Consider the following 12,222-nt stretch of genomic DNA (forward strand, 5'->3'; position numbering starts at 1 on the left):
TACAGCATTGGTGTGGATTGGATTTCGTGAGAAATGACCTGATTGGTTGTCGGTTGTAATCGCACTGGACACCAACATAAGGTCAGTATACACAGTGGGATACCGAGCGGTCATAACCGGAGCCAGGTTTGTGACCCACGAGCTCATAACTGGACACGTTAACACAGTGGTGGTCAATGTGCAACTGTGACACATAGCATTGTTGAAGGATGATGACACGAAGGTTGTGTGCAAGGCATGAGTTGGTGTCTGATGAGTTCCGTACAATAAACCAGTAGCTGGCTTGCATCGTGTTATACTAAACAGACAGCACTTGCCTGGTGTACACGTTTAATGTCGATGAGTTCTCCATAGAAGCTGGTGCTGCAGCGTTGACTGGTTAAAGGTGGTCTGTCTGAAATGACACTGGTTCGAGCGATGTAGCTGGGTCAGCACGTACCCGGGTATCTTGTGGAATACCTTCAGTATCGTCTTCACATGTGATGGATGGTGGGGAACATGTGGAATTCAGAGACAACAGCATTCCCACCTTCTACGCAGGTGTAGGAAATCCAGCTGCTGAAATTTCAAATTTTTCCCAACCCAGAGCATCAGTAATCACCTCCTTCTTCCTCCCACTTCAGTTCTTCGAGATATATCTGTTGCTGCATAGCTTTCAATCATTGCTGCATCTGTTGCGGCTTGAGATCACTCTGTTGCTGCTTCTGCTGTGCCTGATGCTGCTCGAGATCAACTGTTGCTGTTCGAGTAGCAATCGAGCTTCATCCGATTTACATCCCGTGGCAGCTCTGACAGAGGCCTTGGCTGCTTCTGCTTTGGCCTTCAACAAGAGCGAAGACCTGGAAGAGTTGGAAGAAACCCGGGAGACAGCGACAAACTGCATATGAAGCGAGCTTTACATGGCTGCTCTTCTTCCACCCAGCGGCGAGACAAACGTGGTCAGGTTTTTACTATCCTGGAATGGCCTTCATGTCCAGATTCTTTGAAGAAAGAATGTTCCAGGCAGCTTACCAACACGTCAAAGTTTAAATAACTTTTTCTTTAATCTAAAACACTCCAAATGCGACGGTAAAAACCGTACATTTTCCACATACAATTACACGTCCTGCCAGACAGGGCAGCGCTGGTCTCCCTGCTTGCAGAGATGAAGCGACACATCGGCGGAACATAAATATGCTTGAGGCAAAACGTGAATATACATGGGCGGAGCATGGATATACGTTTTATATTCAAACTTAGTTACATCACACTTATAACTAACTACTGCTCCCTCCCCCACTCATGTAACAATAAGTTTAGCTTCAAATATAAATGAAATAATCACTTCCCAAAAATGAAATGAAACAAATGAATAATCACTTCCCAAATACTCTATTACATCTTTTCAAGGTTGGTTGATGATATAACCTTTTGTAAACTCACAAAATGTGCATGTTGACCTTTTTGTGCTGCTTTGTTACACTGGATTATAAAAGATCCCTCTCATCTGGACTTGTACTTGATCACCCTTTTTAACTATCGTGCCTTTGCTTTACGATTAAGTTCGTACCATATAATTTATTGATTCAAGGAAAGAAGAGTAGAATCTGGTGACTGTGTTCATCCTTATCGTTATTTTTGTGCTGTTTTCAGGTCGGCAAGCCTCCAGCGTCATTGTGACTCTTACAGATGGAGAGCTTGTTGATGAGCTCTTCAATTATGCAAAAAGAGCGGTAAGGAATGTGGAAAGTGCACAAATGTGGTCAACAATGATGCATTCGTGCTTCAAGTTTTTGCAATAATATGGTTTGTGTTGTCACTAGGAAACATCTGTTGGCATCACTGTGGCCATTATTCTTCCGTTCTGAGAAGCAAATTGCAACAAATTTTTCTTTCATCCCAATAACCAATAAAGAAATATTTTTTGCAACTTCCTTTTGGTGCTGACAGATGTCATCATTTGTGATGCTTTAAAAACTTTAATTACAAAGTGAATGATGAAATTCTCTTTCATTAAAACCTGCTGGTCTGACTTTAGTAATGGCATAGTCCCTGCCATTTAGGATGAAATTTGTATTCGTTATAGCAGTGTGAAACAACTTGGTCAAGTTCCAAACAGCCAGATGGCCAAAGTGATAAATATTTACAAGTTATGTCGAAATATTATTTCTTGTAAAGAACCAATTGACAGCCAACTGTGTAAAGAAGTACAACGTTGATTTACTGGTGTGGTATTTAGTTATGTTACCCATTAGGTGTTTTATTTAACAATGATCTCAGGCTCATTGAGGATTTCAGAGAAAGAAAATGTACACATCACTGTACTTTTACATGAATTGCAATGACATTATTAGACAATTAATAGATAAACACATAATATATGGGTTTTCAACCTGGATTCCCTGCATTGTGAACTCGGGGTTTTAATGGGAACACAAACATCCTTTTCCTGATGGAGATTTAATTGTCTCATCTGTATTACGACGTACTTGTGGATGATAGAGAAGTAAAAGGCTTTGAGTTGGTATCTATTTGGTAAATCTTCAATCATTATTATATAATACCAGCGAGTTGCCCATGCCTGCACGGGATTCTAAACAGGGTAGGGATAGAGACTGAAAAAATGCAAATGGCGTCTTCTGTCATCGAGCCAGCAAGCTGGGAGCAACAATTCACACTTATTTCCACGTCTGATGCGATTGAAGTGCTCTAATGGCAGCGATGTGTTCATTTGAAACTATTTGTTCCATATACTGTATGTAGCTTTTTGATGCCGAGAGCCTGTAATAAAAAATTGCATTGGTGTCAAAGCCAGTGACCAAGGTTGTAATTTTATACGAGGATTCAATGGAGTAGATCTTAGATTTAATTTATGCTCTCTCTTTCGAGTGCAGCCTTATGGCTGCTGGTTACATCATTGGTCGGGACGCAGCTATGCCGCTGATGCAGTGTTCCTATTACCAGTACACTGGTACTCATTTTGCCAACCTCGGAAGGATGACAGGCTCTCAACCCCACCTGGTATTAATTCAGCAGCAAACAGGGCTCAAACTCAGGACTCTAGGATCCCAAGTCGGCACCCTAACCACGAACCCAACACCAGGCTTTTAATTTATGCTGGGATATCAAAACATCTTTTTTGTGCATAATAATAATAATGATAATACTTGTATTCTCTATTTTTAATTTTGTATTCATTTCAACATGCTAAATCTACTACTTAACGACTTCACTTAGAATCGTTATTTTGTTGAAATGTAATTTAATGCAATTATTGTACCAGAAAATATCCCCAATCAGAAGTCTGTTTCCATTGTCAGAAGAAAAGGGAGGGGATGAAGTTTAGCAGACAGTCTGTCGTTAAAGAGGGAAACGAGAGGTGTATTTTAGATGATTGTATGCAGCCTCGTGGGGTTTGAGATAAAGTGGGGCAAAGCCAAATGTGAGAAAGCATGAGACCACAAAACCACCAACTTTTCTGCACTGTAAGAGCGGTCGGCATGCTGCGGCATCCTGTGTGAGATTGCAGTGATTCCCAAGACTGAGTGGGATGTCGGTCCTGACCATCATTGATTCCAATTGGGGAGCAGTACTTCTTGGAATTCCATGTGAACACATTGCATGTATTCAGGGTCTGAGTGGTAATAAGTAATGATTTGATCTCATAGAAACTCAAATAGCATCTGCACTGAGATACCAATTTTTATTTGTACTTGTGGATGATAGAGATTGGTTGTAGAAGAGGACTTAGAACATGAACCATGGGGTTTTTTTTTGAGAGAAAATAAAATTGTGTGATGTGGAACTTGTCTGGATCGAAAATTATTATAGAGTCGTCATTCTTCCCTGGTTGATCACAGACACTGATTGTACAAAAAGCTGTCTATTATATGGGTGAGGAAGTGTTCAACAGGTAGTGGAGTTGTCACCTTTACAGCATGTGATTATGTGCAGGAAGTCTGCTATCCAGTTTAAGTTGAACCTCGAATGACAATATGAGAAACCTTCACAAGTAAAGCTAGATGCAGGAATTTGGCAAAGGAATGCCACTTGAGTATAAGAGTTATCATACAAGAATGGTCCACGTCATTTGTCCAGGGCAGGAGTCAAATTGGATGTTTGTGATGAGTGAGATGGAAAATGACTTAAGAGGGTGTATGGAAGAAACAAAGTAGGGAATTTATTTAAGCAAGAAGAACTAGTAAAAACACACAAGTAATTATATAACTCAGCAATCGTGGAGTGGGAGCAAAACTTGCACAACATTAAAGTCCCACCAGGCCACAATTTTGCAACCTAGCTTGAGTCCTTTGATGCTTTCTTTACCTCATTCAGAAAAGAGCTCTGTATGGCGGTCGATGCAATTACCTGTGGAAATCTGTCCTTCATGGAATGCACTTTAAATCATCTTTCATACACAATTTATGCAGAATGTAAGAAAAAAAAAAGAATTTAATTGTGTATATATATATATATATATATATATATATATATATATATATATATATATATATATATATATATATATATATATATATATATATATATATATATATATATATATATATATATACACACACACACACACACACACACACACACACACACACACACACACACACACACACACACACACACACACACACACACACACACACACACACACACACACACACACACACACATACACACATACACACATACACACATACACACATACACACATACACACATACACACATACACACATACACACATATACATATACACACACACACATATACACATATACACACACATACACATACACATATACATATACATACACACATACACACACATACACACACACATATGTTGTTCGTCTTTCGGCTGCTCCCGTTAGGGGTCGCCACAGCGGATCATCCGTTTTGATCCGCAAACTGATTTGGCATAGGTTTTACGCCGGATGCCCTTCCTGACACAACCCTGATCGCCTCTTACGACACAGGGATATATATATGGATATATATATATATATATATATATATATATATATATATATATATATATATATATATATATATTATATCCAGTTAAGCCCAAAATTATTCATACCCTATGAAAAATCTTATATTTTGGTTCAACATTATTAGCATAATAGAAATGTTAAGATTTATGTTTTTATGCCTGTCCAAAATTATTCATACCCCATTCCAAGTCTCAGAATTGAGGCCAATGTTTGTGATAATGCACTGCTTTTGATATTCCTAAGATTCTTTATAATGTTATGCAATTATTCCAAGATGTGTGCATGCAATCTGAATGCATTACAAATGTGGTCTATTGAATGTACAGTGAGGAATGTTATAGAACAACACTCTGCTTTTAGACTATAAATTAAGGGGAGCTGATGCAATCATTCTCAGGCCATTGTTGGCATAGCGAAGAAGAAAGAAGTCAGGAAGGACCTTCGGTTGTGCATTGTGAATGCTCACAAGGAGGGGAAAGGCTACAAAGCTATTTCGAAGCAGTTCCCAGTGCCAGTTGCCACCATAGAGAGCATAATTTGGAAGTACAAGGAGTTCCACACTGTAAAAAACATTGAAGGACATGGTCAGAAGCCAAAAGGTGTCTCCTCGTCTGGCAAGAAAAGTATGGCGAGAGGCCAACAACAATCCACGGATCGCTATTAATGCTCTCATGAACAACCTTGGCGAGTCTGGGACCAAGATATCAAGACAGACACTCCAGCGGACGTTGCATAAGGGGGGTCTCCATGGACGCCGACCAAGAAAGACCACTCCTCCATCCCAGGCACAGAAAGGCTCATCTCGCCTTTGCAAAAGCTCACCTGGACAAATATCCAAGCTTTTGGTCCTCAGTTCTGTGGTCGGATGAGACGAAAATGGAACTTTCGGCCACAGAGATGTTGCTTTTGTTTGGTGAAAGAAAGGTGAAGCATACAACCCGAAGAACACAGTCCCGACCGTCAAGCATGGAGGCGGGAGCATAATGCTTTGGGGATGTTTCTCAGCGAGTGGGCCCGGCAATCTCGTCAAAGTGGATGGCATCATGCAAAAGGAGCAGTACATCAAGATCCTTGAGGAAAACATCAAACGGTCTGCAGAGAAACTTCACCACGGGGAGCATTGGACGTATCCGCAAGACAACGATCCAAACACACCGCCAAGTCAGTCAAGAAATGGTTCCGGGATAATGATGTAGACGTTCTAGAGTGGCCAAGCCAAAGTCCGGACCTCAACCCAATCGAGAATCTGTGGAGGGAGGAAGCTCAAGACCGGAGTGATTGCAAGGAAGCCTTCCCACCTCAAAGACCTGAAGACCTTCGTGAAGGAGGAGTGGGCCAAAATCCCTGTAGAGACATGCAAAAACCTTGTGAGCAAGTATAAAAACCGTTTGGAGGCTGTAATCACAAACAGAGGCTTTTCTATTGATTACTGAATGTGACTTTGAACTGATCTAAACAAGGGTATGAATAATTCTGGACATTTCATTTTTTTGTAAATCTATCAATAAAATACCCCCGAAACAATGTATTTCTTGAAATGTCTCTTGCAGTGATTCTTTCAGCTGTTTGTCACATTCTTATGTAACTTAAGTCATAAGAAACTCATTCCTCAAATAACACGATTCAAAATACTCCAAATTTGGTAAGGGTATGAATAATTTTGGGCTTAACTGTATATATTGTTACGGCTGTGGAAATTCGCAGAACACCATAAAGGTCCGTTGTTCAGTTAGATCGATAAGTCTGTGTTCAGTTACATTTCCCCACCGTTGTTTAATGGCAATTATTCGTGTCACAGGGCTGTGATCCTTTGAGATAGCCGTTTTTCTTTGCTATCGTTATTTTGGACCAACCACCAACATCACTCTCATCAACCGCTTCACAACAAACGCCAACCACAATGACGCCCATCACCTAACCACCTTCCCCGCTACGCCAACTGTCGATCCCCTTCTCCACAAACCAAACCACAACTCTCTATCGGTGGCGCGTCGATTTTCCCGCCTGTTTTCCCGCGCTTTGGTGTGGGGGAAGTGCGATTCCAGCCAGAGGTCAAAGGTCATGTGAATGAGGGGCCTCATTTTGGGGGAATGAATTCCCTGGACCTGTGCCAAGAATGATTCTCTCTGCCCCCGCGAGGCGCGCGGAGAGGGGGGCGAGAGGGCACGCCCCTTTTCTGGAAGCTTCCCGCAGGAGCTGGAAGGGGGACGGAGCCATAAACGGGGAGGAGCGAGGCGTTGGGACTGAGAGATATAAGGGCGCGCAGGACACCAGTTGGGAGCTTTTTGGGATTTTTGTTGTCTTCGTGTTGGTGGTGGTCTTCGTGGTGGTTCACTGGTGGTATTTTTCGTGTGCATTGGTGGTTTCGTCGTCGTCGATGTGGTGCCTTCTCCTTGGGCGCGCCAAGTCGTGTGTGTTGTGCGCGGTGGTCCGGGTCGAGGCGCGAAGGACGCGGACGGGAGGCGCCACTTTGCAGCTCTGCCGCGCAGCCTGCGCACCCGGGAGGAGAGCGCCGGAGAGAGCTCGCCCACCATTGCACCACGGGGGTGCAGGTAACCTGCAACGGTCTCGTGGGGTCCGTTCGGTCAACCAGGCTCCAAGCCATAAAGATCTACGGACCCTGTCTGGCGCCCTCGTCTTTGAGGGTGGCCCTTTCCGTTCTTTTGAATGAATGTTGGTGGGGCCGTGTCCTGTAAGTAAAAACTGTTAAGTGACTAGATAATTGCTGATAGACGGTCGTAGTGCTTTCACCTTGCTCGTGTCTATGTCCCCATCCCGTGCATGATTGTTTACCTGTATACGTGTTCTTGAATACCTGCATTGATTGCATGGCTGTATATGTGCACGTGTGTAGTTGTAATTAATGTGCTTGTGTGAATGTTACCCGTTCGTCATGTCTTTTCTCCCCATTGGAACGCCATATTGCATCTCGGAATATTAGTTGGGTTTTAAATACCCGTTAAATAGAATCGGATCCGGCAAGGTCGGGCGATAATACCCGCTCGGTTATCACTGCAGAATGGAACGGACCGCTTGAGCGGTTCGTGTCCAAGCCTACGTGCGCCGAGGTACGGTCTCCCGGTAGGCTACCCGCGCAGGTACTTAGGTATATCGATATTCGGCGATTGACCCTATTTTGCACGGGTAGAAAATTGGCTAGGCCGTGGTGGGGTTGAAGACCCACCAGTGACAGGGTTCCGGCGTTGTTCCGGAAGGTCACGACTGAATTGTCCGTCCGGTGGGCGAGCGGCTACTATTGGTGAAAAGCGGTCGTTCGCACGCCGGTGGGCGCAAATTCGAAACAATATAATATTTTGTGTGTATATGGTACAATCACTCTCGTTCAGGAATGTCGAGAAGGTCGATTTGGCCAAAAGCTTGTCGAAATATAGATCTTCCTGAAGCTTCGTCTTTAACTCATTTTACATATATATATATATATATATATATATATATATATATATATATATATATATATATATATATATATATATATATATATATATATATATATATATATATATACAGTGGGGAGAACAAGTATTTGATACACTGCCGATTTTGCAGGTTTTCCCACTTACGAAGCACGTAGAGGTCTGTAATTTTTATCATAGGTACACTTCCACTGTGACAGACGGAATCTAAAACAAAAATCCTGAAAATCACATTGTATGATTTTTAAATAATTAATTTGCATTTTATTGCATGAAATAAGTATTTGATACATCCGAAAAACAGAACTTAATATTTGGTACAGAAAACTTTGTTTGCTATTACAGAGATCAGACGTTTCCTATAGTTCTTAACCAGGTTTGCACAGACTGCAACAGGGATTTTGGCCCACTTCTCCATACAGATCTTCTCCAGATCCTTTAGGTTTCGGGGCTGTCGCTGGGCAACACAGACTTTCAGCTCCCTCCAAAGATTTTCTATTGGGTTCAGGTCTGGAGACTGGCTAGGCCATTCCAGGACCTTGAGATGCTTCTTACGGAGCCACTCCTTAGTTGCCTTGGCTGTGTGTTTCGGGTTGTTGTCATGCTGGAAGACCCAGCCACGCCCCATCTTCAATGCTCTTGTTGAGCGAAGGAGGTTGTTGGCCAAGATCTCGCGATACATGGCCCCATCCATGCTCCCCTCAATACTGTGCAGTCGTCCTGTCCCCTTTGCAGAAAAACATTCCCAAAGAATGATGTTTCCACCTCCATGTTTCACGGTTGGGATGGTGTTCTTGGGGTTGTACTCATCCTTCTTATTCCTCCAAACACGGCGAGTGGAGTTTAAACCAAAAGCTCTATTTTGGTCTCATCAGACCACATGACCTTCTCCCATTCCTCCTCTGGATCATCCAGATGGTCATTGGCAAACTTCAGACGGGCGTGGAAATGCGCTAGCTTGAGCATATGGACCTTGCGTGCGCTGCAGGATTTTAATCCATGATGGCGTTATATATATATATATATATATATATATATATATATATATATATATATATATATATATATATATATATATATATATATATATATATATATATATATATATATATATATATATATATATGTCGCTGGGAGGTCATGAGCAAGCACTGTGATGGTACTCAATTTGTGCCCTGTGGCCTTGTCAAGTTAGAGGGTTCGAGAGTGCGTGTGTGTGTGTGTGTGTGTGTGTGTGTGTGTGTGTGTGTGTGTGTGTGTGTGTGTTCATATATGTATACGTTATATATATATATATATATATATATATATATATATATATATATATATATATATATATATATATATATATATATATATATATCATACCCGATATGGCCAAAAGTATGCGGAACCCTTCTAATTAGTGGATTCGGCTATTTCAGCCTCACCCGTTGCTGACAGGTGTATAAAAAATCAAGCACACACACAAACATTGTCAGTAAAATGGGCCGTACTGAAGAGCTCAGTGACTTTCATCGTGGCACCGTCATCGGATGCCACCTTTCCAACAAATCAGCTCATCAAATTTCTGCCCTTCTAGATCTCGCCCTGGTCAACCATAAGTGCTGTTATTGTGAAGTGGAAATGCCAAGGAGCAACAACAGCTCAGCCATGAAGTGGTCGGCCACACAACCTCACAGAACGTGACCGCCGAGTGCTGAAGCGCATAGCGTGGAAAAATCATCTGTCTTCGGTTGCAGCACTCACTACCGAGTTCCAAACTGACTCTGGAAGCAACGTTGGCACAAGCACTGTTCCTCAGAGCTTCATGAAATGGTTTTCCATGGCCAAACAGCCGCACACAAGCCTAAGATCACCATGCACAACGCCAAGCGTCAGCTGGAGTGGTGTGAAGCTCACTGCCATTGGACTCTGGAGCAGTGGAAACACGTTCTCTGGAGTGATGAATTGCGCTTCACCATTTGGTAGTTCGACGGACGAATCTAGGTTTGGCGGATGCCAGGAGAAAGCTGCCTGCCCGAATGCATAGTGCCAACTGTAAAGTTTGGTGGAGGAGGAATAATGGTCTGGGGCTGTTTTCCATGGTTAGGGCTCGGCTCCTTCGTTCCAGTGAAGGGAAATTTTAACGCTACAGCATACATTGACATTCTGGACGATTCTGTACTTCCAACTTTGTGGCAACAGTTTGGGGAAGGCCCTTTCCTGTTTCAGTACGACAATTCCTCCATGCACAAAGCGAGGTCCATACAGAAATGGTTTGGCGAGATCGGTGTGGAAGAACTTGACTGGCCTGCACAGAACCCTGACCTCAACCCCATCGAACACCTTTGGGATGAATTGGAATGCCAACTGCGAGCCATACCTAAGTGCCCAACATCAGTGCCCAACCTCACTAATGGTCCTGTGGCTGAATGGAAGCAAATCCCTACTTCTTCTTGCGTATGGCAGCTTAGCTGCCAGGGTAGCTATCTTTTCTTGGAAGCGTGACTGTAGCTGATGCAGTGACCTTCTACTAGTACACACTGGTACTCATTTGGCCAACCTTGGAAGGATGACAGGCTCAGTAAACCCCCTGGTGTATTAATTCAGTGGCCATCAGGGCTTGAACTCAGGACCTGAGGATCCCAAGCTGCCACCCTAACCACTAAGCCAACACCAGGCTTAGCAAGTCCCTGCAGCAATGTTCCAACATCTAGTGGAAAGCCTTCCCAGAAGAGTGGAGGCTGTTACAGCAGCAAAGGGGGGGGGGGGGTGGCAACTCCACATTAATGCCCATTATTATGGAATAAGATGTTGGACGAGCAAAAGTGTCCACATACGTGTGTGTGTGTGTGTGTGTGTGTGTGTGTGTGTGTGTGTGTGTGTGTGTCCATTGTAATTTGTCTTCATATGCATGTTTAGTTAATTATGTATTGCATTGTTTTTTATTGAGATGAAATGGAGTGATTTCAAGGTTGTGCTTAATGCAGAACAATAGTAAATCTGAGATGTCATAAAAGGGAACAACTTTTGATTGCTGGCTATATTGTAAAAATTCCTTCCCATCTCTTGTCCTCTTTTGCTCTCTCTGTCCATCTTCCTTTTCTTGCAGGCAGACGCTGCACGCGAATGCGGAGCCTCTGTATATGCTGTTGGTGTCAAAGACTTTGATTATGCCCAGGTGAAGAAATGTCAAATACATCAAAAAATTTCTATTCATGTTTAAATGCATTTGTTTTATTTATATATTTGTTTAAGTTACAGTGAGATTATTTGTCTTCCAAGCACCATTAACATGTATTTGTTGAAAATTGAAAAATTGTTGAAAACGCTGAATGATTGAGTGTAAAAAGAAAAACAAAAAAAATCTGCAATTTATCGAGGATGTTCGGCCAAATGTCTAACTTCTGAAAAAGCATGAAATATTCATGATAAACCATTGGGAACAGAAAATAGAATAGCAAGCCTAACATTACATGTTCTTTGCTTTTGACTACAGCTTCACATGATAGGCACTCTTTGGCACACAGCACAACTATAACAGCAATTTTAACTCAATATAAACATTAACTGGAAAGCATCTAAAAATGGAAAGTCCATCCGCGTCCACTTTCTGTTCGGACTTCTTCCTCTTCTACATGCTAAACATGAAAGCAGCTAAAAAAAAAAATACAAAATAAATACATATGGAAGTGTTAATAAACCGCCGGCTGCGTATCTCAAGCTGCGCGCAATGCAGACAAGCCTGTTGTCATTGAAAACTGTTGACATGTCAAAATGGCAAAATCGATTGTTCTGATTTTTGGTTAACCAATG

The 12,222-nt window shown here is 42.3% G+C and overlaps 1 protein-coding gene across 6 annotated transcripts in view; it reads left to right on the forward strand.

Annotated features, from left to right (window-relative positions):
* The window catches only part of ANTXR2 (ANTXR cell adhesion molecule 2), a 130,195-nt gene that overhangs the window by 45,772 nt on the left and 72,201 nt on the right, over positions 1 to 12,222 (forward strand). For all 6 annotated transcript variants that reach the window (XM_085883456.1, XM_085883452.1, XM_085883453.1 and 3 more), the window contains exons 6-7: positions 1,633 to 1,712; positions 11,519 to 11,587. In XM_085883456.1, coding sequence (XP_085739582.1) covers positions 1,633 to 1,712; positions 11,519 to 11,587 — 149 coding nt within the window. The remainder of the gene's footprint in view (positions 1 to 1,632; positions 1,713 to 11,518; positions 11,588 to 12,222) is intronic.

This window comes from Eptatretus burgeri, chromosome 5, assembly GCF_056783735.1.
Source record: "Eptatretus burgeri isolate ZD-2024b chromosome 5, Ebu_testis_v1, whole genome shotgun sequence".
Lineage (NCBI taxonomy): Eukaryota > Metazoa > Chordata > Myxini > Myxiniformes > Myxinidae > Eptatretus > Eptatretus burgeri.